Source organism: Myotis daubentonii, chromosome 3 (genome assembly GCF_963259705.1).
Source record: "Myotis daubentonii chromosome 3, mMyoDau2.1, whole genome shotgun sequence".
In the NCBI taxonomy this organism is placed as follows: Eukaryota; Metazoa; Chordata; class Mammalia; order Chiroptera; family Vespertilionidae; genus Myotis; species Myotis daubentonii.
In genome coordinates, this window is record NC_081842.1 from 208,084,430 (window position 1) to 208,107,935 (window position 23,506).

The following is a 23,506-nucleotide window of genomic DNA, read 5'->3' on the forward strand; positions in this document are numbered from 1 at the left end:
GTGGCTGTTTGGATTTCTATTCTCTCCCACCTCCCTACTTCCAGTTTTTCCTAAAACTTCAACATAATCGGCCACAATTAATGATGCAAGCAACACCCCCCTCCAATGACCTCATTATCAACAGGGATGGGGTGAGGGTGGGGGTGGGGGGGTGTGGGGGGGGTGGGGAGGGGTGTGTGGCCTGAGTAATTTCTGTGTCTTTTTCTAAAAGGGGCAGGTGTATGTAGCAGAATGGATTGTGCTGATGCAAAGCCAGTTGTGAAAGGTAACCTTGAGGTCAGGGAGCTGAGCTGGAAAAGCAAGCAAGCAAGACTCCTAGAGGGAAGGAACTGTGAGAGGAGCCCTGGAGGAAGCTGTCATCAGAGAATTCTGGAATGTCAAGGTTGGAAAGGTCTTTAGTTCAGGAAATGGATTTCCACTCATGAACCAGCTCCATTCAGCTGGTAGTAATGGCCTGGAGCACCTTGATGAGAACAATACAGAGACTGAGTCCAGACTCAGCGCGGTAAAGAATGTCACGGTCAATTGTTGATGTCTGCCTGGGCTTGGGAGAAGGGAACAAAGCGATATAGGACATATCGTTGCCTCCCTGTATTAATCCTCCCTTCTCATTTTACAGACAGTATAAACGAAGCCCAGAGTTGAGAATCAGTTTGTCCAAAGCCACATAGCCAGCCAGTGGCAGACTTGATCCTGGAACCCGGGCATTTCTCTTTTACTAAGTCATGCAGCAGAAAAAACATAATCAAAAAAGAGAGCTTTTCTTAAAGGGGGAGTAGGTGTAACTCCCTATCAGAAAGGTGAGGAAAATGAGCACTGAGCCAGGATATGGAAAGCTTAGGCTCCCTCGCTAGCACTGTGATGTTGGAAAAAACAGCCTCTCTGGGACTCAGTTTCCTTACCTGGAAATAGGCAGGGAAGGTGGATTCAGTGCTCTCTAAGGGATGCTCCATGATCCCATGATACTTAGAGTAACTGTGGAGACATCTTACAAATTGGTCCCGTTGTGGAATGGGATACACATGGGCACTGGACTGTGCTTCAGCACTCCAGCACTGTGGACAGCTCCCCATTCCAGTTTTTGATGGCGGGCAGGGGCGGGGAGAAGGTAACAACCAGTCCTACATTCCAGTGTCAAGAGGCCTCAAACAGGAATTTGGGTTGCATATAGGATGCTCTCTCATGCTTCAAGACCAAACCCAGTCATAGCATGACTGAGGAGCTAGCTGGCCTCACAGATCCCACCTAACCTCTCCTCTCCTTGCTTATCCTGTTGCCCTGGGAACAAGAGTTTGCTCCAGGCACAAACTGGGAAAGGAGTGAAATTTCACGTGACAACTGAGCCCTCCCCCTTCTCCTTCGCTCATGCCTTGTTTTCTTGAACTGTGATCCTTTACCCAGTTCAATGAACCATGACTGAGGGTTTTCTATGCCTAAATATAGAGCAAGGCCCCATGGGGAGAGATAGATGAGCAAAGATCTGGTCCTTTCCTTAATGAGTTTCCCATAACTCCAGATGAGACCGACCTGCACAGCTAGACATACAAGGGAGAGGTGGATAATGCCGGAACTGAGGCGAAGAATCTCCTGAGGGAGAGGATATGCTTCGGGACACTGGGGGGAAGGTGATTACTCTGTCTTCCTCACGCATCAGAAGTCTCCACAGCAGCGAGACCATGCTCCATACATGACTGGTTTGAGGGCAGAAACTGAGTTTACACCCTGCTGTCTTTTTAGACGGCCAACCACAAAATTTTGCCCATATTAGGCATTTCGAGGGGGAAAAAAAAAAGAACCAAATTTTTTTCTACTGGATTCTACACAGTATTTGATGACAGGGGCCATCTCCAGTGCATTTCTGATGTCAGGTCGTAGGGACAGACAGACAGACAGACAGACATGGGTTGAGTATTAGACCACACTGGCTGTGTGACCTTGGGTAGGTTACTGAAACTCTCAGGGTGGGCTTTCCACTTTGGCAAACGGAGACAGTAGCACTAACCTCAGGATTATTAGCTGGATTCAACACCCCGCGGCACCCCTCTCCACTCAGTACCTACTGAGGTGTGTGAGCCTGAGCAGCACTCAGCGAAGGTTGTAGAATGTCAAGGGAAGATGTTGATAACTGCATCCCTTCTAAGTGGACAACCGTTCTGCCTCTGCTCATGCCACTTCAGGGTTTTCTTTTGGGAGCACATTGAGTTTGGGTGTCTCTGTGGTTGTTCCTTTTAGACATGGAGAGCCATTTAGGAAGGTGGTTCAGGTATGGAAAGGGGACTTCTTGGAACCAAAAGTGCTGATGAGGCTGGTTTGGGGGAGCACAGCTGATTGACCCTGGAGCACAAGACCCCGGGGAGGGGTCCTCTAACAGGTACCTTGACACGGTGGATGTTGGTCCCACTCATGCTGCCGCTCCTGTCAATGAGGAAGATGAACTCGCCATGGGTCTTCCTCAGGTTCGGCTGGAACGACTGGAGGTCAGGACAGAAGTTGAGCATGATGACAGAATGGTGGGGAATGTCCTTGTGGAGGCGTTTCCGGATGATTTCTGTCTGGAAGAGAAAGAAAAACTCTCACTTGGAATTCAAGGGGTCCATGCTGCTCACGTGGTCTCCCATTACTCACCAAGTATAGCTAAGATCCCGCTCATGCTCTGCACGCGAGACTTCCAGGTTGACTGCACCTGGCTCTCTATTTGCTAGCGTTTCACTGGTTGCAACAGCCAACATGGACTTTGGAGGCAGAAGGCCTGGGTTTGAATCCCAGCTCTGTCACCGTCTTGCTGTGTGATCTTGAACAAGTCCCTCCCCTGGGCCTGTTTCTTTAATTTTAAAAACGAGGCACATAATATTCCCTTCTCAGGGTGGTTATGAGGACGAACTGAGCTGGCGCCCCAGATGGGAGGCCTCGGCACACGTGCAGGCCTTCCGCTGAGTAGCAGTTTCTTTCTCTTTCACACTCAGTGTCTGAGCAACTCTCTGGCTTATCTGGGCTGTGAGCTTGGTTTCTCTGGTTTACTGAGTCTCTCCCACTGATAACTTTCTACTCTTTCTCTAAATTTTACCTTTTGGAAAGCCTGCCCCAATCTTCCAGGTGGACTCAATTACTTGGTCTCCTCATCTACGAACTAAGGACAAGAGCACGTGCCTCCCCAAGTTGTGCGAATAAAGGCAATGCTTGTGACGCCCGCTGCCCGGCAGTCGTTGGCTAAATGGTACCATCATCCCTGTTGCGGTTGGTCGTGGGCTCAGGCCTTGCTCACAGGCAGCTTTGTGCTCATATCTCTGCCTCCCCTCTCGCTTGTGTGTTACTTGAAGGTAGGTCATGCCTGAGCTTCTTTTTTCTCTCTAGGGCTTAACACAGAGCCTGGTGCAGAGGTGGGCTCGGTAAACAAAGGGAGAACAGCCCCATAGTTCTTGACCTTTTCGTGTGTTCTCTTGGCTGACGTGGTGCTGAGTCTTCCTCTCTCTCCATCTCCCGCCTCTCTCTGTCTCTTTATCTGACTGCCTCTGGGGGGACAGGTCCTTTTGTGTCTGTTTTTCAGTTTTGGTCTCTTCGCATCCCTTCCCCAACTCAGTAGATGACATCATCACCCATCCAGGTGTTCAAACCAAAGATGGAGGAGTTGTCGTTGCTTCCTCTCTTGCTCCTTCAGCGAAGGATGGCTAGTTCTGCAGCTAAAACACACCCCGAATGTGTGCTCTTTTCTGTTTCCACTGCCACCACCCAAGTGCAGGACACTACCATCTCTTGCCTGGGCCCTTGCCATCGCCTCTTACTGGCCCCTTTCCTCCACTTTGACTCCCTGGTGGTCCATTCTGTGTAGAGCAGGCAGCGAGATCATTCTTGCCATTCTCTTGCCTAAGCAACGGTTTCCCCTCATACCCTGTGCCATGGCGTATGAAGCCCCCAGGGCCTGGCCCCGGCCTGCCTGTCCACCTCATCTTTGCCCACTCCCCACATTTCACCCACACAGCCGCCTGTTTCCCAAACATGCCACCATTATTCTGTTTCCAGTTCTTCATCGTCCACCAGGTCTCACTCTCAGACAGGCTTTTTCTAGACACCTGGCTGAACAGCAGCCCGTGCTTGCCACTCATTCCTACATCATCCTGTTTTAGCTCTCTCCTGGTTCCCAGCCTCTCCAAACGGACTCTGCTCATTTGGTTACTTCTTGTGTATCTCCCTGTGCTAGAAGGCAAGCCCCATGAGGACAAGGATGTGTCATTTTCAATGTGGCCTCCCCAGTGCCTAGACTGGAGCCTGATATCTATTGGACAGGTAGTGTTTGTTGACTGAATAAATGAGAGAATGAATCTGTGTGGGTCTGTCTACCACTGACCTGTGTGTGCAAGTTTGTTTTTTTCTCTATTTGTCTCTGCTTCTCACCGCATCGCCGTCTTTTCTACATGGTTATCTTCCTGTGCCATTTGCTCCCTCTTTGCTAAATCACAGTTTTGACAGCTTGTCCCTCCCACTCTTCCTGATTGACATTTGCCTTCTGGCTGCCCGCCTCCCTCCTTGGCAAAGGATCAGGCTCTCTGTCCCGCAGGGAGCTCCTTTGCCAGAGCCACGCCCAGCCTGGCTCTCTCGATGGCAGTAACAGCCACATCAGCCTCTCAGAGAGTGGGGGCCCCTGGCTCAGGATTCTCCAATGGCTCCTCAAGTTGCCATTGTCTAATGATAATAAACTCATCGCTTTGGGGCAGCTTCAGGCGGATGGCTGTCATTCCTGGAGCTCATGAGAATACAGGGCATTTGCATAACCAACCCAAGGTGGCAAACTAATTCTCATTCACTTCAGTGGTCCCAGAGCTAACTGACTTAAGGTTTGGTAGGTGGGGGACCCAGCGCCAGCCTGGGAGGCCCATTGCTCCCCCCACCCCCCCGCCCACCACCACGTTGTCCACATGCTGTAGTTCTCAGAGCTCAGGACACACCTGGCATTGCCACCCCCACTCTGAGAACCAGGCTCAGCCTCTTCTCCCATCTGACTCATCTGGGTGAGGGGGCACTTCTGGGAGAGGTATTTCCAGTGGGTCGCTAACGTGGCAGTGATGTGATGGGCACCGAGCCATCTACACCTTCCTTTTGTCATCCTCCCTACCCCACCAAGCAGGTGTTTCCAGTGGGACCTCTAACAGTTGGGGTGAGCAGAGGGCTGTCTACATGTGTTTCCATACACTCCTCAGCGGCCACATCCTCTGCCAGCCAGGCCCCCAGGAACGGGAAGGGCTCCTAAATCTAGTGTCACTGCCCTCGGATTGAGTCTAAGTCCTTACTTAGCTTTGTTGCCATCCAAGTCAAATCCCAAGAGAATGGTCTTCCCATGCCCCAGCTCATAGTTATTTTGGGGTGCTAAACCTCAGTTTTTTCAGCCAACAAGCAAAGAGAATAAAAAGAAGTGGGCCATCATTCTTAAAGGTATCTTGGCATCGGACCTGGCTTGGTGTGCAGGGTCATGAACAGGAGGGCAACTGCCGGTACAATTTGTGGCCATCGGCTGAGCCTCCTAGCATTTCTTCCCCACTCGGCCCCTCAGCGTAGGGTCTCTTGTCCTTTGGCTTCGTGGGGGAGAGGGTAGGCAGAGGGGCAGGGTCTCTGTTAGGTTTTCCCTTCCCTGTCTTTACTGTCTATGTAACAGCCACCGAGGAACCAGAAGAAGGAACAGCAAGAGACCCATTCAACAGGTGGGAAAACAGAGGCCCAGGAGTAAAGAAAGAGCTGGGAGTGCACCGGCTGTCAGGTACCCCTCAGGGGGTAATACCTGGGGAAGCACCAATTGAGAATTTTACCTGGCTCAGGTACCTTGGTACCTTAGGTACCTGGCTTAGTCACCAGAACAGTGGTTCTCAACCTTCTAGCCCTTTAAATACAGTTCCTCATGTTGTGACCCAACCATAAAATTATTTTCGTTGCTACTTCATAACTGTAATGTTGCCACTGTTATGAATCGTAATGTGAATAGCTGATATGCAGGATGGTCTTAGGCAACCCCTGTGAAAGGGTCGTTCGACCGCCAAAGGGGTCGCGACCCACAGGGTGAGAACCGCTGCACTAGAAGCTGACCTGGCAGACAGTGTGAGGACAGCACCAGGGTGACTGCTACATCTGAGAGCCATTTGCCTCTGCCCCGCAGTGCCGTGGCCCTTTGCTGCCCCCCTCCCCGACACCCCGCCCCCCCCCCCCACTTTCCCAAGGGAAACACTGGCAAGGACCTGCCACCAGCCGCTGCGTGACCTCAGGCAAGTCCCCGCCCCAGCTCGTTCTCCGCAGTGAAGTCCAAGTCCCCAGTGCCACCCCAGTTCTGCCACCCCTGGCTCCCTCCTTCAGTCACCCTCACCTTTCGCTCTGCACTGCTGTCCTTCTTCATCCCTTTAATGAAATCTGCTCTTCCCCTCAGGTGCTGCTCAAATTCTCCCACCGTCATGTCCCCTTTCTCCATCAGGACATGTGGCATGTGGGGCTCTGCAGAGATGAGATCAAGTCTTGGCACGTGCCCGAGTGTGAGGGTGATGCCAGGGGCCTCAGCTTAGGGGCGGAATCCTCAGAGTGGGGAGGACTCCCAGTAGGAAGAGGGGTACAGAAGCCCTGGCTGCCCAAAGCAGGACGGGGCCATGAGAAAACTCCTTAGCTGGGAGGCAGAAGTGCCTAGTGACCATGGCTGACCCATGACCCCGCTCTGGGCCTCAGTTTATCCATCTGTAAAATGGGAGAGGGACTGGTTGCTCTGATATTTTCAGGTCCTGACATTCTAATGAATTTTTAGAGACAAAAGAGTTGTTCCCCGAGAGGTCAGAGCTGCCAGGGCTTTCCTGAGCTTGGGTTTCAAAGATCCTCTGCTCAGCTGGCCTGCGGACAAAGTGCCCCAGTGGGTGCACGAGACCCTGGAGCCTCTGGGGCAGGAGATACTCAATTCCACCAGCTGGAGCCAAGTTTCCTAGGAGGCTGGTCTCTCCTCTGCCACGCACCCCTACCCTTTCCCTGGCTGACAACTGGGCAAGGGGCCAACTATCTGTGCCCCACGGGCTCAGCACCTCCTCCCTCCCACAGGCTTCCCAGAGGCCCCCCCTGGGGCACGGTACCGCTGGGGTGGATGAGTATCTCCACAGGCCGGTCGAAGGTGTGCCTGTTGGCCAAGGTGATGATTATGCTCTTGGCCGAGCATGCGGACGGGGCGGCATCGGCTCGAATCTCATGGGTCGGACTCTCTACCCCTGAGTGGCACAGAAAGGCGGGTTAGGCTCAGGAGCCCTGAGACAGGGGCTTTGTGGGGGGCACTGAGATGCAAGCCAGAGATGACACTCCTGCCCATCAGGGGCGCCTGCCCGGCTGGGTAGCCATGGACAGGTCTCCTCAATTTCCCCATCTGCAAAGTGGGGACCCAGTGGTGGGGAGTCAAAGGAATTGCCTCCCATGGAGGCACATAAGACAGAAGATGCTCAACGCTCGATCGGTGGGCACCCCATAAACACCACTCAGGCTGGAATGCCATGCTGCTCTGACAACACACTTGTTGACAAGAAACCACAGCCTTTTAAAGCCTTGAGTGGGCTGGAGAGAGGAGAACTGTCAGAACGATGGCTCCCAACTCTGGCTGCAGGTTAGAATGGCCTGGGACCTTCTGAATAGCCAATACCCAAGGCATAGCCCAGACCAAGGGCCCCAGAAGCTCGGGCGGGAGATGGGTGGCAGGATTCTGGAAGATCCCTGGTGATTCCGCTGTGCAGGTGAGAAGCAGGAAGCGGCTCTATGGCTGAACCGTTGGGAGGGGACCAGGACCCACGGGGGCCATGCACATTCCCCAGGAAGCCATGGCGGTGGGGTGGACAGCCTGGAAGGCTCATTGGGAGGGGCTCATCTGTGGCTGGGGAGCAGGAAATGGGAATCCGTGCAGCTCCATGTACTTCAGGATGTCCTCCATCCGGGCCTGTCACATCCCCCACCCTCCCCTTACTCTCTGCTCTGGGCAGCTTTGGGCCGGAAGCCCTCCCCAGCCTGGGGCCTCAAGTCTTCCTGGCGCCTACCTGGGTCTGGGCAGCTCCCTCTCACCTGCGAGCAGGCATGGCCCACGGATCTCCAGCTGGAAGTTGAACTCATATTCCATGGGGTTGGACACATCCATGTCCAGAAGAGTTGCCAGGCACAGCTTGTTCCAGGAGTCCAGGGCCCGGGCGCCGAAGCAATGCCTGTCTTTGCTGGGAAGGGGGCCGAGAGGAGGAGGAGGAGGATGAGGAGGAGGATGAGGATGAGGAGGAGGAGGAGGAGGAGGAGGAGGAGGAGGAGGGCAGCCAGGACCAAGGCAGAAGGGGTGGGGGTGCCTTGTGAGAGGACATCGAGCGGACGGTGAATCTCAGGCAGCCCTGGCTCCCCTGCAGCCCAGCCCGAAACGGGGCTGAGGAGCTCCATCCTACCCCAGACCCTTACTCTCCCATTCAACCTGATCCCGGGGAGACCCTGGCTTCAGATACAGGCCCCGAGACCCTGGAGGGCTGGGCCAGGGGCCAGGCTCAGTGCTCCACAGCATTAGCACACATTGTTCTCACCAGAACCCTCAGAAAAAAGCCACTTGGCCCCCATCTCCCCCATCTCCCACACGGGGAAACTGAGGCTCAGCAAGATGAGGCAACTAGCCCCAACATTCCCACAGCCGGGACTTGGCAGAGTGAGCATGCTCATCCAGTCTGTCTGGCTCCCGTTTGACGATATCACAGCCCTTCTCAAATCCCTGCTCTGTGTCTGGGAGCTGGGAGCCCTCGAATAAGCCTTGGTTTTCTCATCCATTAAATGGGGATAATAATGACATAGTTGTTTTTCATGAGTGTCTGTCCCCTGCTGAGCGTTCAAGTTTGTGCCTCTCTTTCTGTGTTGTCCCCCACCCTGTCTGTGATCCTGGTCCCTCTCCTGCCCTCCCCATGGGCACACATTCTGTCTTTGATGAATGTCCTTAAGGGCACATATCCGTGGTGGCGTTTGGTTGTGAATGCACTTTAAACTGAAAAGATTATATTCTATTATGAATCTCACTCATTACTTCCCTTATTATTTAATTAAAAAATATATGTTTTTATTGATTTTTAGATAGAGAGGAAGGGAGAGGGAGAGATAGAGACATCAATGAGAGAGACACATCCATCAGCTGCCTCCTGCACACCCCCTACTGGTGATCAAGCCAGCAAACCAGGCATGTGCCCTGACCAGGAATCAAACCCGGGACCTCTTGGTCCAGGGGACGATGTTCAATCCATTGAGCCAGACAGCCAGGCCATTACTTCCCTTTTTTTTCATTCAACACTGTTTCTAAGTTCTGTCCAAGTCTGTAAACCAAAGTCATTGCTGCTGACATGGTACCTGTCATTATATTGTGTAAGTACTTTATATTGTACTTATTTGTCCTGCCTCCACCTCATGTCCATGGGCACCACCACCATGAGGACCCTCATCTGTGTCCCCTTTTTGAACTTATGAAAGGATTTCTCTGGGATCCCTGGGTCAAAGGGCACACACGGAGTGTTCCAAGACTGCTCTCCGCGGTGCTGCCCCAGATTCCACCTTCACCAGCACTGAACACGTTTCCTCGCCTCATCCTCGCCAACACTGGGTATTATCTATTTTTCTCTCTCTGAGCAGCTTTGAGGCTCATCAGGATCTGATGCAGGCCTCTCCCACAAGCACCTCTGCTAACTCTGCCTGCTGGGATGGGCAGGAACATGCCTCCTGTCCCTTGATCTGCCAAAGTCCTGGCTGTCCCCAGCTCCGCCAGGTCCTGCCTCTCAAAGGCACCGAGCTTGGCGCCTATGGCAGTACTTACAAAGGTAACATGCAACCTGGTGTCCCCTGGGCTGAGACTGGCTCGTGCCTACAGCTTCTCTGCTGTGGCAAAAGTGTCCTCACCCTTGGCTTCAAGGTCCTACATGATCTGACTCCACGTCAGCCCTCTGACCTCTCTCCTTCACTCTCCCACCGGCTATAGCTATCCTAGCCTGCCCGTCTCCTCACACACACCAAGTCTGCTGCCTCAGGGCCTTTGCCTCTGCTGTTCTCCCCTGCAGGAATGCTGATCTGTGCCTACATCCCCCGCGCCCCCCAGGTCTCAGCTGAAATATTACTCCTCAGAGAAGCTTGGCCTGGCCCAGGACCTCTGGGTTGGGTCCCTCTTTTGTCTATCTATCTATCTATCTATCTGTCTGTCTGTCTGTCTGTCTATCTATCTATCTATCTATCTATCTATCTATCTATCTATCTATCTTATCTATCTATTTTAATCCTCACCTGGCGATATTTTTCCATTGATTTTTAGAGAGAGTGGAAGAGAGAGGAAAAGACAGAGCGAAACACATCAATTGGTTGCCTCCTGCATGTGCCCTAACCAGGGTCTGGGCTAGAGAGGAGCCTGCAACCGAGGTACACGCCCTTGACCAGAATCGAACCCGGGACCCTTCAGTCCACAGACTGATGCTCTATCCACTGAGCCAAAGCAGCTAGGGCGGGTCCCTCTTTTACACTCTTAGCCCAATGAATGTCTCTTTCTTTGTACTTTTCACATAATTAATTATGCATGCAAGTGCACCAGTGGTTCCACATTAAGGGTGTTATTCATTGGATAATGATCTCTCCCACCAAGTTCTAAAAAGGCAGGATCTGTGGTGATTTTGGATCCCTAACACTCAACTCAGTGTCGTAAGTGCATGAAAGAATAAAGCCTGGAAATTCTAACCCCAAGGTGTCCAAATTCCAGAACATCTGGCCAGTAGCATTCCAAGGCATCAGGGAGACCTCAATGCTCTAAAACTGAGCAGGGCAGGAGCCGTTGTTCAGGGGGTGGCCTCCAGCGCCGAACCTCACCTTTAACTCCATCTCCACTGCCCTGCACACCCTGACAGGCTCCCCACTGCCCACCTGAGACGCTGACCCTTGTCCCCTTGTCCGGCCAGGGGCTCCTTACCCGTGGGCCTGTTGGCTGGAGGGGTCACCGCTCTCTGTGCAGAACTGGGGCACAGTCGGGGCGCAGACAGCAGGCAGCAGGACCCGCATGGCCCCGCTGGGCAGCGTCGGGAGCTCTGAGGAGGTGCTGATGAAGACCTTGACGTTCTCCATCGGGGTGATGGTCCCCAGGTTGACCACGAAGAGGATCCGCTCCAAATCCTCATCCAAAGCCACCCTTCCCAGTGTGCAGGGGGACGGGACCACGGAAACCCCCTCTCGCAGGATGTTTCCTAAGCACCAGGCCTGGAGTCAGCCGCCACGTACATCATCGCTAGCGCCCCCTACGCTTGCTGTGCGGTAGGTCTGAGTCGCCCATTTTGCTGATGGGAACCAGGCTCAGCGTAGGGGTGACTCGGCCAAGTTCCTCAGCAAATTACTAACTCGTTGAACCAGGATCTGAACCTGCATGGGCCTGACGCCAGGCCTGCTGGGATTGGGAGACTTGGACCCACAAAACCCCAACAGAGGGTCACGTCTCCATCCGCAGACTCTACCTCCCCACAGGAACCACATTCAAGCATGCCCCACCTTGGGATCCATGCTTTTGCTCTGTCCTTTTAGCTGTAAGGCCCATCCCCCCACCCCTACTTATCCAGTCTTACCCTTCTATCCAACCCTTCCAGGAACCCCTCCATGGATACCCCGCGGCCCCAATCTGTACCCCTCTTTCCCTCCTCTGACATTATGCAGACCTCTTTGGGCACAGCCACTTTCCACCTGCTCTCATGGTCACTGCTAGGCACATCCTAGCTATGCTTCCAGGCTGTGAGTGGTCGTATCAGCCTGAGGGCAACTTTGCAGCTTACATATGGTAAGTGCTCGTTAAAATATTCTTGAATGTCTTAATGATCAGATGAACAAACATCACTTTAATCATAGATCCAATGGTGAGGATCTCTTACATCATGTGATGCTTGGTCTGGAGTCAAGCCCTGTCTCAAACATGTGGAAGGGAGCAAAGGAGGGAAGGAATGGGAGACATCTAAAACTATAATACTGTCAACAACAACAATATATATACCATGCTGTGTGACCTTGGACCAGTCACTGATCCTCTCTGAGCCTCTTCATCCTCAATAGCAATTTGAGGACTTAGTCTGTACCAGGGACTGCGGTGTGTGCTCTGCATAGATGCTCTCTGTTGAGCTTTGGTGTGTATAATTATTAGCTTCATTTTACGGACAATTTTAATATTTTTTCTGAGCTCACACCACTTGCAAGGACCAGAATAGGGAGTCAGACCCTGGTGTGACTCATTCCACAACCTCTGAGCTTAAATGACATGCTGTTCTGTTCTGCAGAGAGAGCTTTAGAACCTGTGGTTGAAACCCTCTGATCCTCACCACGCTTCCTAGATGAGAAGGGGAGAGATTGCCTCTGTGTACAGACAGTAAGGCGAGGTTCAGAGAGGGCCAGTGACACACAGGATTCCTGACTCCTACTGTCATGCTCTCTCTACCCTACGCCATCGCTATGCTTTCAGCCTGACCAGACCCTGCCAGAGCCCTTCTGGCCTCCTTACCTGTGACAGTTGTGGCTCGAAGGTGGGCGGCATTGAAGTGGCCACTCTCCATCTTGGCTTTGTCCTTGATCTGTACCGTTATAACGCGGTCAGCAATGACCGCCTCAAAGCCGATCACCGTGGTGTACTCATCCAGCGGGTACACGAAGAGGCCTGTTGGAGCAGGACCAAGCATCACGGGGTGCCCCGGCCCCACCCTGCACGCCCCATCCCTGGGAAGGAACCCAAGCCTAGGCTGGTACTCACTGCCATGCAGTGGTTCTCAACCTTCTGGCCCTTTAACACTAGAAAGACTGAAATTTAGTATATACCTATATTGCCCAAAAGCAGTCAAAATGACTGCATTGTGAAAGAATAATATCGGAGCACTCTTCACTTATGTTCCTTAGCTTTTCCAATAACTCACTTCTATTCGACATTTCTTTCATGAATTTAGGGCGCAAAAGAAATAAAATAAACAACTTATTAGAACAAGTATCACTGCATAAAGATTCGAATAACAAGTACTAGTTTAGCTTATTGAGCAACTGCAACTTATCAAGTATCGACAATTTATCATGTACTTGTATGTTATCATGTGACGGTAATCGAAAAAAAATGAAAACTGTTATTTCAATACAGAGCCGAACTGGTCATATAAGAAATTTACTCAATTCAATAATAAGAGTCATTTAATTATTTAAAATTTCCCAAGCAGTCAAAATGACTGCTTTTGGGCAATATAGGTATAACACATATATATATACCGGAAATGAAGGAGGGGGAGGTAATTACAATTATTAATAAACGCATTTATATGTTGTACAAAAAGTCACAAAATTCTAAGACATTGTGTCCTTATATACATAATTGTTTTTCTAATTGAAATTAAAAAGCAGGCAAAATGACTTCCTTGGGCAATCTAGTGTTAAATACAGTTCTTCATGTTGTGACCCAACCATAAAATTATTTTCGTTGCTACTTCATCACTGTAATGTTGCTACTGTTATGAATCCTAATGCAAATATCTGATATCCAGGATGGTCTTAGGCGACCCCTGTGAAAGGGTCGTTCGACTGCCAAAGGGGTCGCGACCCACAGGTTGAGAACCGCTGCTTTAGCGGATGTCAGAGAGGACTTGGGCTGGGACCTCACGGCTCTGCACTGAGGCCAGGCACTCTGTGAGCACAGGGGCTACTGGAAAAGGGACAGCAGCCCCCCTGTCCCAGCCAACGCTTACTCTGCAGGCATGTGAGGCCAGTGTGGCCAGGGCCTCTGACTTTTCGAGAGAGAGTAAAATTCTGGATTGGATGTGACCTGTTGTGTGGGCCAAATGAAACACATGTGCGTGGTGAATTTGCTGTCCGTGGCTCCCAGGAGCTGGGCGTTGGAGGAAGTAACTAGGGTTTGAATCTGGGCCCTGCCGCCTCTCCTCGCCTGGTGACCTTGGACAAGAAGTTCAGTTTCTCTAAGCCTCACAGCCCCATCTGTAAAACGGGGATAAGAGAGCCCCACTCGTAGGGTCATCATGAAAATGGAAAAAATAAGCTATGTGCCCACATTTTTACACCTTAGTGCTTCTCAGCCTTTAAGAGCGCACAGATCACGGGCGAGGGGCTGTGTCTTGTTAAAATGCAGATTTTGACCAGGAGTTCTGGGGTGGGGCCTAGATCTGCATTTCTAAGCAGCCCCTGAGTGAAGTGGATGGCTCCATGGGTTCGGGAACCACAGGGCGGATCAAGGCTGTATCTCATTTAATCTGCCACCAACATGGGGGGCAGCACAGTGGTGGGCCCCCAGTGAGCCCTTCACAAACGCCTGCTTCCCATCCCCCTGCGCCTCAGTTTTCTCATCTATAAAAGGGGGACTGGGCCTTTTTACATGTAGAAAGCCAAGGGGCTGTCCCCGAGTTATGCATCATTTAGTCTCCTGGGTCCCCGGTGGGTCCCATTTTCAGCCACCCTCTCTGGGATTCCTTCCACAGGGTCACTGTCTGCCCAGGGGATCTCGGAGGGGACCAACTGCGGGTGGGAGGGAATCCTACCCCCGACAAGTCTCACACAGCGCCCTCCCGGTAGCTCCCTCCCTTCAGGGGAAAGAGAGGAGCTTGACTTACACATGACTCCTCCAGGCAGACATCTGTCCGCAGTCCTGGCTGCCCCACCCAATGATTCATATTCGCAGGCTGTTTTATTCCACACTGTTCTTCTGCACTCCAGACCTCACCTGCTCCTCCCCACGCCCCACCGGACAGGCAAAGGGGCGTCCTGCTTCTGAGAAGACAGTGGCTTCTCCAGAGTCGCAGGGACCAGAGCCACACCTGGGGCTGGCAACTCCTGGCTTCCACTGAGTCTCGAGGCCCCTCCCACCGTGAGGCTCCCGGAGAAGTGGAGGCGGGCCCTTTGACGCAGGGGGGCGTGCCTTGTGGGACCTAAATAGCGCTGGGCCAGCTGGCAGGGCTGGGCCAAATCTGGGCTCAAACCCTGACCCAACTTGCTACCAGCTTTGAGGCCTGCTGGGCAGAAATGGTATCCCATTTTACAGGTGAGGAAACTGAGACTCCAAGAGGGTCCAGGCCTTGCCCAGTGTCCATCGGCCACCCTGGTGGGCGGGATTCAATATGGAGGAGGGGTCCTTACCCTGGAAAGACTGGGCTTCCAGGTTGCCATAGGTGAGGGATGCAGTCAGACCCAGGGCATAACCACTGACGAAGGAGGTCACGTCAGAAGCAGTGAGGGGCAGGGCTGCCCCTGTCATCTGGTTCAGCAGACCGGGCATCCCGCTGGCTACTCAGCCTTCAGGGTCTGCGGGAGACAGGAAGTGAGAGTGGCCCTCATCCCCCCACCAGCCCAGTTCTCTCACGTTAGACCCCACAGGCAGTGGGCCCCTCATTCTCTTCCCTTTCCCCAAGCACTCTCCCGTTGGTGACCCCCGATAACGTTGAACTAGCAGAGAAGTGGTGGTCCGTTTCTTCCCATTTCACAGTGGAGAAACTGAGGCCTGAAGACAGGGGACCCGCCTGGATTTGCTCGGTGGGCTGGTGCACAGGTGGGGCTGGAGCTCATCAGAGCCCCCTCTGGCCTGGAGTTCTCCCTGCAGACAATGACCTCCCGGCCTGACCCACCCTCTGTCAGCCCCAGAGCCTCTGAGCTGCCATAGGTGAGGGATGCAGTCAGACCCAGGTCTGACTGAGCTGAGATGGTTCCTTTGCCAAAGGAGGGGATGGAATAGCTCATCAAGCCCCTCCTCCTCTGATTTCAGTCAATCTACCCACTGTGTCCTCAGTGCTGCTTAAATGAATAAAAGGATGGATGTCCGTCCTCATTCCAACAGGAAAGACTTCCGAGCACTTCTTAGGGCGATGTTCCATTCTCTGTTGGGCTCCTGAGGCCCTCCTGGATGACCACTGCCCGTGAGGGGTGGGGTGGGAGTGGGAAGTGAAGTCAAACAAAGGGCGTGGAATATCCCTTGGAGGGCAGGCTCTCTCTGGGTTTTCGTCTCTGAGCCAGGTGAAGCGACCATGGGCTGGTAGCCTATTTGCAAGGCTGTTCAATGAGTGCTGACTACTCTGTCTTTTCTCTAAGTCGGAACTCTTCCCTCCAGGCTCTCCTCACGGCCCACCAGGATCCTCGCCCCCTCTGCCACGCCAGCAGTGTCTTTTTAATTATGTTCTCCTTTGTGGCTCAGGCCCAGACGGCTCTCAGCCCTGGCTTATCTCCCGCAGGCTGACTGACAACAGGAGGTAGATAAGGAGCAGGCGGGGAGCTGCTGGATCCCCCAGCTGCCTTCTCTGGGGGTTCTCTGTCCTGGTAGCCTCAGCAAAGCCTGGCTACTGGCAGGGTCAGAACCGGAGGGTGGAGCTCATTTCCTGAATCTCACCTGGGGCCACCCACACTCCCCCCCTCCTCCGTCCTCCTGCTTCACTCCTGGCCCGAATGCTGATTGGGGAAGGCACCTGCAGGCAAGGAGCACCCACATGTGGGGCAAACTTGGACTTAAGGTTCAGTCCATCTTGGGGTGGAGTGTTGCCAAGGGCAACTTATCCAACCCAGTCTTCTCCTCCTATCCCTAGTGCCCACCCCAGGCTTCCTGGGGGCGTCCCTGAGCTGGGGAGTGGTGCTTGGATGAGTGATGTTGATAATACAGGGCAAAGGCCCTGGGAACCGGCCCCTTAACAGTATCAGCCCTCTTGGGAAGAGTACACTGGAAACTCTTCGGGGCCTAATTCATGCTTATTTTCATCAATCCATCCAGCATTGGTAAGCACGGACTACCTTCCACTGGGGATGAAAGAGGAGACCGCTCCGTCCTTAAGGAGCTTACAGTCTAGCTGCAGAGGAGATTGGGGAGGGGGGAAGAATTGCAAGAGCAGCTGAAATTTGTTGAACATTAAAAACTTGCCAGGCACATATATTTTCTCGTTTAATCCCCACACCAATCTTAGGTGCAGTATTATCCTTGTAGATGAGGATACTGAGACCTCAGAAGAGATGTGTTTGGTTTGCACATGAATTTGGGGTGTCTGAAGGACATCGCGGTACAAGGGGCACTTGTGTAGGGCTTTCTCCTGGGAGGAGCCCAGGGCCATCCCCGTGACAGATGGGGACCAGAGCAAATAATGCTGAACATCCGCCCTCCAACCACCCCAGGCTGGGCCTCCAGTGGGCACCAGACCACAGGAAACACCGGGAGAGACTTGACAGGGAAGAAACCACCAACGCTGTGTCCAGGACAGTGTGAAAGCGAGGCCTCAGCCTCAGGAGGGGTGTGAGCGGGTCCGACGTGGTGAGAGGGGCTGAATTTAGCGCATCAGGACCACACGTTCCCCTCCCCACCTTCTCCCCCTAATCTGCCGCTCAACCTGTCTTCACCAGGTCCTTGACTTATGTGATGCTGAATCTGGAAAATGGGCTAGAGCAGTGGTTCTCAACCCTCCTAATGCTGCGACCCTTTCATACAGTTCCTCATGTTGTGGTGACCCCCAACCATAACATTATTTTTGTTGCTACTTCATAACTATAATTTTGCTACTGTTATGAATCGTCATGTAAATATCTGATATGCAGGATGTATTTTCATTGTTAAAAATTGAACATAATTAAAGCATAGTGATTCATCACAAAAACAATATAGAATTATATATGTGTTTTCTGATGGTCTTAGACGACCCCTGTGAAAGGGTCGTTCGACCCCCAAAGGGGTTGCGACCCACAGGTTGAGAACCGCTGGGCTAGAGGGATGAGAGAAAACAGAAAGGGGACTGAATGGGTTGGGAGGAAGGAGGGGTGGGGTCATGGGGATGGAGGGGCCACTAGAAGCTTTAGAGCAGCCACGGGGAGAAGTGGGGAGAAAAGAGGATTCCTTAGAAGGGGTGCCCTGAGTTACAAATTGGGCCCCATTCAATATTTTTTAAGAGTCACAAAGAAAGCTTTGAATGATGTGGGGTGTCGGACTGTGTTTCTTTGAATGAGATGTTGTGCTGAGCCTGAGCTCTGAGGGTGCTACACAGGTTCGAGAAGGTTCCCATGTTAAATACCACGACTGTTTCTTACTGGTCTAGAACTTGTAAATCCCAAATGATCGCTGTCCTTCAGACAGGCCTCTTTGAAGCCAAACTTAGATTTGAATCCTGGTGGATAACTTTCTGCCTCACTCACCCTGAGTCAAGTAATCCCTGAATGCCAGTCCCCTCATCTATAAAACTGGGTGAGGGCAGGGGCACTGTGAAGACTAAATCGAATTAAATATGTAAAGTACCCAGCACAGTGCCTGCCATGTAGTAGGTGCTCAGTAAATATTTACAAAGTGAAATAAATAAAGGAATGAATGTCAGCACCCTTCCTGAACAGGTCAGGTTCTTTCCCATCCTTGAGCCTTTTACGGGATGATTGTTGCCTTCCTCTACTCTACAAAGTCCTGTTCACCATTCAAGGCCCAGGTCCACTGTCACCTCCTCCATGAAGCCTCCCCTGATACCCCGGTCCATCAGACACACCCCTCCCTAGGGCTTCCACAGCCTATGAGCACTTGTCTGTCACATCCCACATCATGAAGCACGGTAACCGCCCTTCTGCAACAGCTAGTCTACCCCACTGCCCAGGGCTGTGAGCTCTGTGAGAACAGCAGGTCCACCCCCTTCTTCTTGGCCCATATCCCAGCTTCCTGAACAGGGTGCAGCTCAGAGGAGGGGCTCTTAATGGGGGCACCTTCCAGGTCCTAATGCTTTACAGTCATTGCCAATGTTCATACCCACTTTCACTTTCCAGGTGGGGCAACTGACATGCAGAGACGTCCAGAGCCCAGTATTACACAGCTGGTGAGTAGCCAGGTTCGATGAGACAGGAGGCAGCCTTCCTCCAAAGCTTGTCCTTGCCCTTCCCCAGGGGCTTCCCAGTCTATGCTGAGCACAGGAGAGAGTGATGGAGGGGAGGAGGGAGAACCAGGAGCCTGGCGAACTGGGGTTGTGGGTCTTAGGGACACGGGACTTCCTGATTGCACCCCGAGCTCCCTCAGCCCCTGCCCGCTCTCCAACTCCACAGGCAAGGCCTGTGGTCTGGGGTGCTGTTTGGGCCCTGAAACTGCCTGGAGTGCAGTGTTCTAGGCTGAGAACAAAGATTGGACCAGCAGGTACCTGCAGCAGGTGTGGTGTGATCTGATTTAGATACAATAAAGGACTTGCAGGAAAGGGGGCGGGGAAAACAGAATGCTGGGGCCCTGGCTCTTTAGTCATCATGCTGGCGGCGGGGAATGCCAGCATCAGGGCTTCTGGGGTCAAAGAGAGCCCCCCCCCCCCCCCCCCGCCAAGGAATATTTGCGTCAGAAAGAGATTGGAAAGGGGTATGTTTGCCTGGCCCCTGTATCTAGAGTACTGCCTGGGGTCAGAGTCCCTCATGGCCACTTCCTGGTGGCCTTGGGTCAGTTATTTGGCTGGGCTCTGCCACTTGCATATTGTGTGACCTTGAGCAAGTTACTTAACCTCTTTGTGCCTTGGCTTCTGCATCTGTAAAATGGGACCAAGATGGTGCCCAGGTCCTAGGAAACTGAGAGGATAAAGGAGAGAATGTCTGCTGAGTGAGTGGGCAGGAGCCAGGCGGATCCTGATGGGCTGAGGGCTTCTCTTCTCCGCCTTCTTCCATGGGCCCTCCCTTCCTGGGCTGCATGACCCCTGTGCAGGCTGCCAGGTCAGCAGAGCTGGGAAGATCCTTGGTTCTCTTCCAAAGTGCCCATATCAGTAACCCTCTGATTTGCCCTTGGAGATGGAATCTGCCAATGTTGTCCAAGAGACAGTATGGCAGACCTCCTCCCTCCACTTAGAAAGCCATTCTGGAGACCGCTCACCCTCATCCTGTCTAGGTCCCCCCAGATTGTATCCACAGAGTTGGGGGGCTGAATGGGCGCAACCAGACCTGACCCAGATGCAGACTGAGCCCACCAAGCAATTCTGGCTCATTTCCTCGGATGCTCTGCCTTCTTACATTGAGCTAGGGGTCCTCATCCTTTTCCCTGTCGCCTACCCTACTAGAAGTCCATGCTGTTGCACCCCCCACTGGGAGCCTGTCCTCCAAGGACCATTCACTCACTGACCTGTACCAGCACCCCCATCAAAGTGGGGGCAGGATTTCTGGATCTGATCTGATGGTCCAATTGTTCTAGGCTTCTAGAATCCTGAGGTTCTCACATTCTGGTTCCTTCTTTCAAAGCTCTTCCCCTTGGGCCCATACCCAACTGATATAGCTAACAAATCCATGTTCCTGACCACCCCCCACCCCCATGCTCCAGCCAGCCAAGACCACTTGTTCTTTCTCCAGACAAGCCTGGCTTCCCTTCTTCCATATCTCTTTGATGCTGCTGGTTCTGCCACCCCCACCCCCAAACCCCTCTCTGGAGGAGCTCTTAGCCATCCTTCAAGGCCTAGCTCAAATGCCACCAACTCCATGGAGCCTTCTCGGAGTCCCGTACTAGGTATGATTGCCCCCACTAGCACAGTTGGCACCTCTCAGGTCAGCCATCTCATGATCCATGTGTGGTATGTCCATTCAACAGTATATGGGGCACCTACTGTGTGCCGGACACTTGCTAGGCTGGGCCACAGCGGTCAACAGATGGACAAGGACCCTGCCTTGAGGCCTTGTGTCGGTCCTATTCCCTACCCAGCCAGCTGGGCTGTCAGCTCCTAGAACTCCAGACCAGAGCTCTGTGTCTCCGCTGTCTGGTCTATAGCTGGTGCTCAACAATGAACTGAATGGATGAATGGCATGGGCTCATTTGCTGAATGAATGGATGAGTGGGTGAATGGAGGAATGAATAGGATGGAATGTTTCAGGGATGGGAATAGGCCTTGGCTATGGGTTCAGCTAAAGTATCTAGTAGTGGGCAAAGTGCCTCTATTTCAGCCCAAAGCCTGTGGGATTCCATCCTAGAAATGCTGTAGTCTCCTTTTGGGTGGGGAGTTGGGGGGATGATCAGAACAGAAAATGCCCAGGTCTCTCAGTTTTTAGTTTGAGGACAGTCAGCCCTGGCCACCCATGGCTTCTGAGGCAGCCGGGAGGCTGCGTGGGGACCCGCTGAAGGAGGGGGAAAGAGCCACATCCAAATTTGAAAACTCCAAGTAATTAAGGGCTGTCTGTAGGGTTTCTGAAGAGAGACTTTGTTGTGTAACATTAAGGAGAAGGTGGTTTAAATACCCATAAATGATGTGGCTGATAGGTGGACAAATATGGGTTCCCTGGGGGGCAATGAGGTTCCAGTGCTGGAGTCCCTGCCCTCTGAGGGTCCCTGAGAAACGAGCCCCCAGTTGCTGGGAACATTGGACTCCATTTACACAAGCTCAGCTTACACCCACCTTTCCAGGAGTACACTGGCCAGATGAGGTCCCCCGGCTGAGCTGCCAGCATCCCTGTGGCCCCATTGAAAGGCACTAAAGGGTTCTCTATGTGGCTTGGCCTCGCCCGTATCGCCAGCCCGCCACTCCCCGACTGCTGAGGAGCTGAGGAGATGATGGCGCAGAGGGAGGCCTATTGTAGAATCCAGCCTGTAGCCTTTCCCTTCCAGAACGGCTCCCTTGCACTGGGGCTCCCAGGGAATCAGAGAGTCCCGTGTACCGTGCCCTCCTGGACACTGAGTGGCACCATGACAGACTAGGAAGCGGATTCCTGCTCCTGGGACCTGCCTTGCTTCCTCCATAACAAACACTTTCTCATTGGAAAACCTTTGAAACTCAGTTTTGCCCTCTGCATAATGGGCACGTCAAGTGGTGGTTTCCTTCCCAGGGCTATTGTGAGGGCGACTAGGGAGGTACTGTGTGTGAAGTGCTGACCCCAGCCCTCTGCTTGGCATGGCCCAAGCCCCCTTTCCAATCTGGCTGGACTGGGGACACTCGTGTGACCATAAGAAAGCTGCCAGCTTGGCCAGTGGTTGCTCAGGACATGTAGTTGGATGGTAGGGCTAAGGGAGACCCATTCACCCAGCAGACAGGACAACTTGAACCTGAGCAGGAGCCCAAGGCCAGGGTCCTAGAGGAGCCGCTGACCTAAAGCCCCTGGGTGCCTCTCCCACTGTCCCTGTTCCTCCAGGATTGTCCCTTTCCCTGTGGAACCGCAATCAGCAACATGTGTGGTAAGGAGAGGCCACCGGCCGGTGCAGGTGCTCACTCAGAGCTGAACACAAGGAAAGGAGCCGGGAGGGACAGAAATGCCACTCTTCCCTCTGGGCCCAGGTCATCCTCACTAGCAGTGCATTCCACCGGGGAGCAAGCCACTGGCCAATGGTTGGCGTCCCTCCTGGAGAGTCATCTGGCCAGGACTGGAGGCTGGTCTTCCACAAACCCCGTTACCTGGGGCTGGGAGGATGCTCAGAACTCCAGCCGCCCCGCGCAGGAGCCTCGGCCTATCTCACGACAGAGAAGCAGTGGGGTCTGCGGGCCACTCCTCAGGGCTCAGTGCCCACCTCCCCTTGGGCCCTAGACCATCACGGGGTGGGTCAGGATTGGGAAAAGCCAAAGCACTGTCCCTGGAGAGAGAAGCCAACCGAGGCTGGGCGACGAGGGGACTGCATGCGGCTGCCACATCAGACCCTGGGGAGCCTGCCCAGCCACCTCTAGGTCAAGTTCAATCTACAATGGCCTGCATAGGTGCATGTGTGCGCTCACATGGGCGCAGACACGGGGCATCCCACACATGCACCCCTAAACATGTAAGTACATCTACACATGTCCTCCTGACCATCTCATGTGGCTCACTCCATGCATGTCACCACCCTCCGGGACACACCCCTACACACACATGCCGGACACTTTTCAAGCACTCAGTGACACCCCCTCCTGTCCAGCTAGCCAAGGGAGCCTCCGTGCCCTCTGCCCCCACCCCTGGGCGGGAGGCCTGGGGTTCCCTGTGCCCTCTGAGCCTCTGCCCAGCTGCGGCGTCCTGGCTGGGCTCAGACTGCTGATCCCAGGAAAGGCTCCCCCCAGCCAGCGTGGAGGAGGGGAAGAGCGCTCTGCCTCCTCCCAGTCTTCTTCCGAAAAGGCACAAAAGAAAGCGACTAGGAACAGAGAAGGGGGTGCCTGTTGCTCTTGGGGGGCGGGGGAAGGAGCGCAGGGAGAAGGTATGCCCCTGCCCCCAGCCTCTGTCTGCGGCGCTAAGGCGCGCTGTGGTGCGGATCACCCAGGGAGTCCAGGGAGGAAACTGTTGCAGCTGCTGCGGGAGATGTTATGACGGGACTTCCAGCCGGGGCTTGACGTGTTAGCAGACGCCACTACTGCACTGCGGTGGTCCCCCTTGCCCGCCCGCCCTCCTCCCTCCTCCGGCGGACCCCCTCTCCCTCCTGGAGCCCCGCTTACCTGCAGGAGCCGGGGGACTCGGGGCTCTGAGAAGGGCACTTGGCCGGCTGGCCAGCGGCTTTGGGGACAGTCACCGGGAGGGCAGCGGGCACGAGCCCGTCAGCTAGGGGTGAACAGCTCTCAGAGCTCCTGACCGCCGGGGCCCTGGAGGACAAACGGGAGATAGGGGACTGGGAGGTGGTGGA

General features: G+C 53.5%; 1 protein-coding gene across 1 annotated transcript in view; it reads right to left on the reverse strand.

The window, feature by feature from the left end:
* VWA5B1 (von Willebrand factor A domain containing 5B1) overlaps positions 1–15,265 on the reverse strand; it is a 39,689-nt gene extending 24,424 nt beyond the window's left edge. The window contains exons 1-7 of the mRNA XM_059690955.1: positions 15,127–15,265; positions 12,509–12,661; positions 10,946–11,216; positions 8,053–8,198; positions 7,086–7,217; positions 6,344–6,468; positions 2,376–2,552 (exon numbers count right to left, since the gene is read on the reverse strand). Of these exons, the coding sequence (XP_059546938.1) occupies positions 2,376–2,552; positions 6,344–6,468; positions 7,086–7,217; positions 8,053–8,198; positions 10,946–11,216; positions 12,509–12,661; positions 15,127–15,265 (1,143 nt within the window). The remainder of the gene's footprint in view (positions 1–2,375; positions 2,553–6,343; positions 6,469–7,085; positions 7,218–8,052; positions 8,199–10,945; positions 11,217–12,508; positions 12,662–15,126) is intronic.
* Between the last annotated feature and the right edge of the window lie 8,241 nt (positions 15,266–23,506).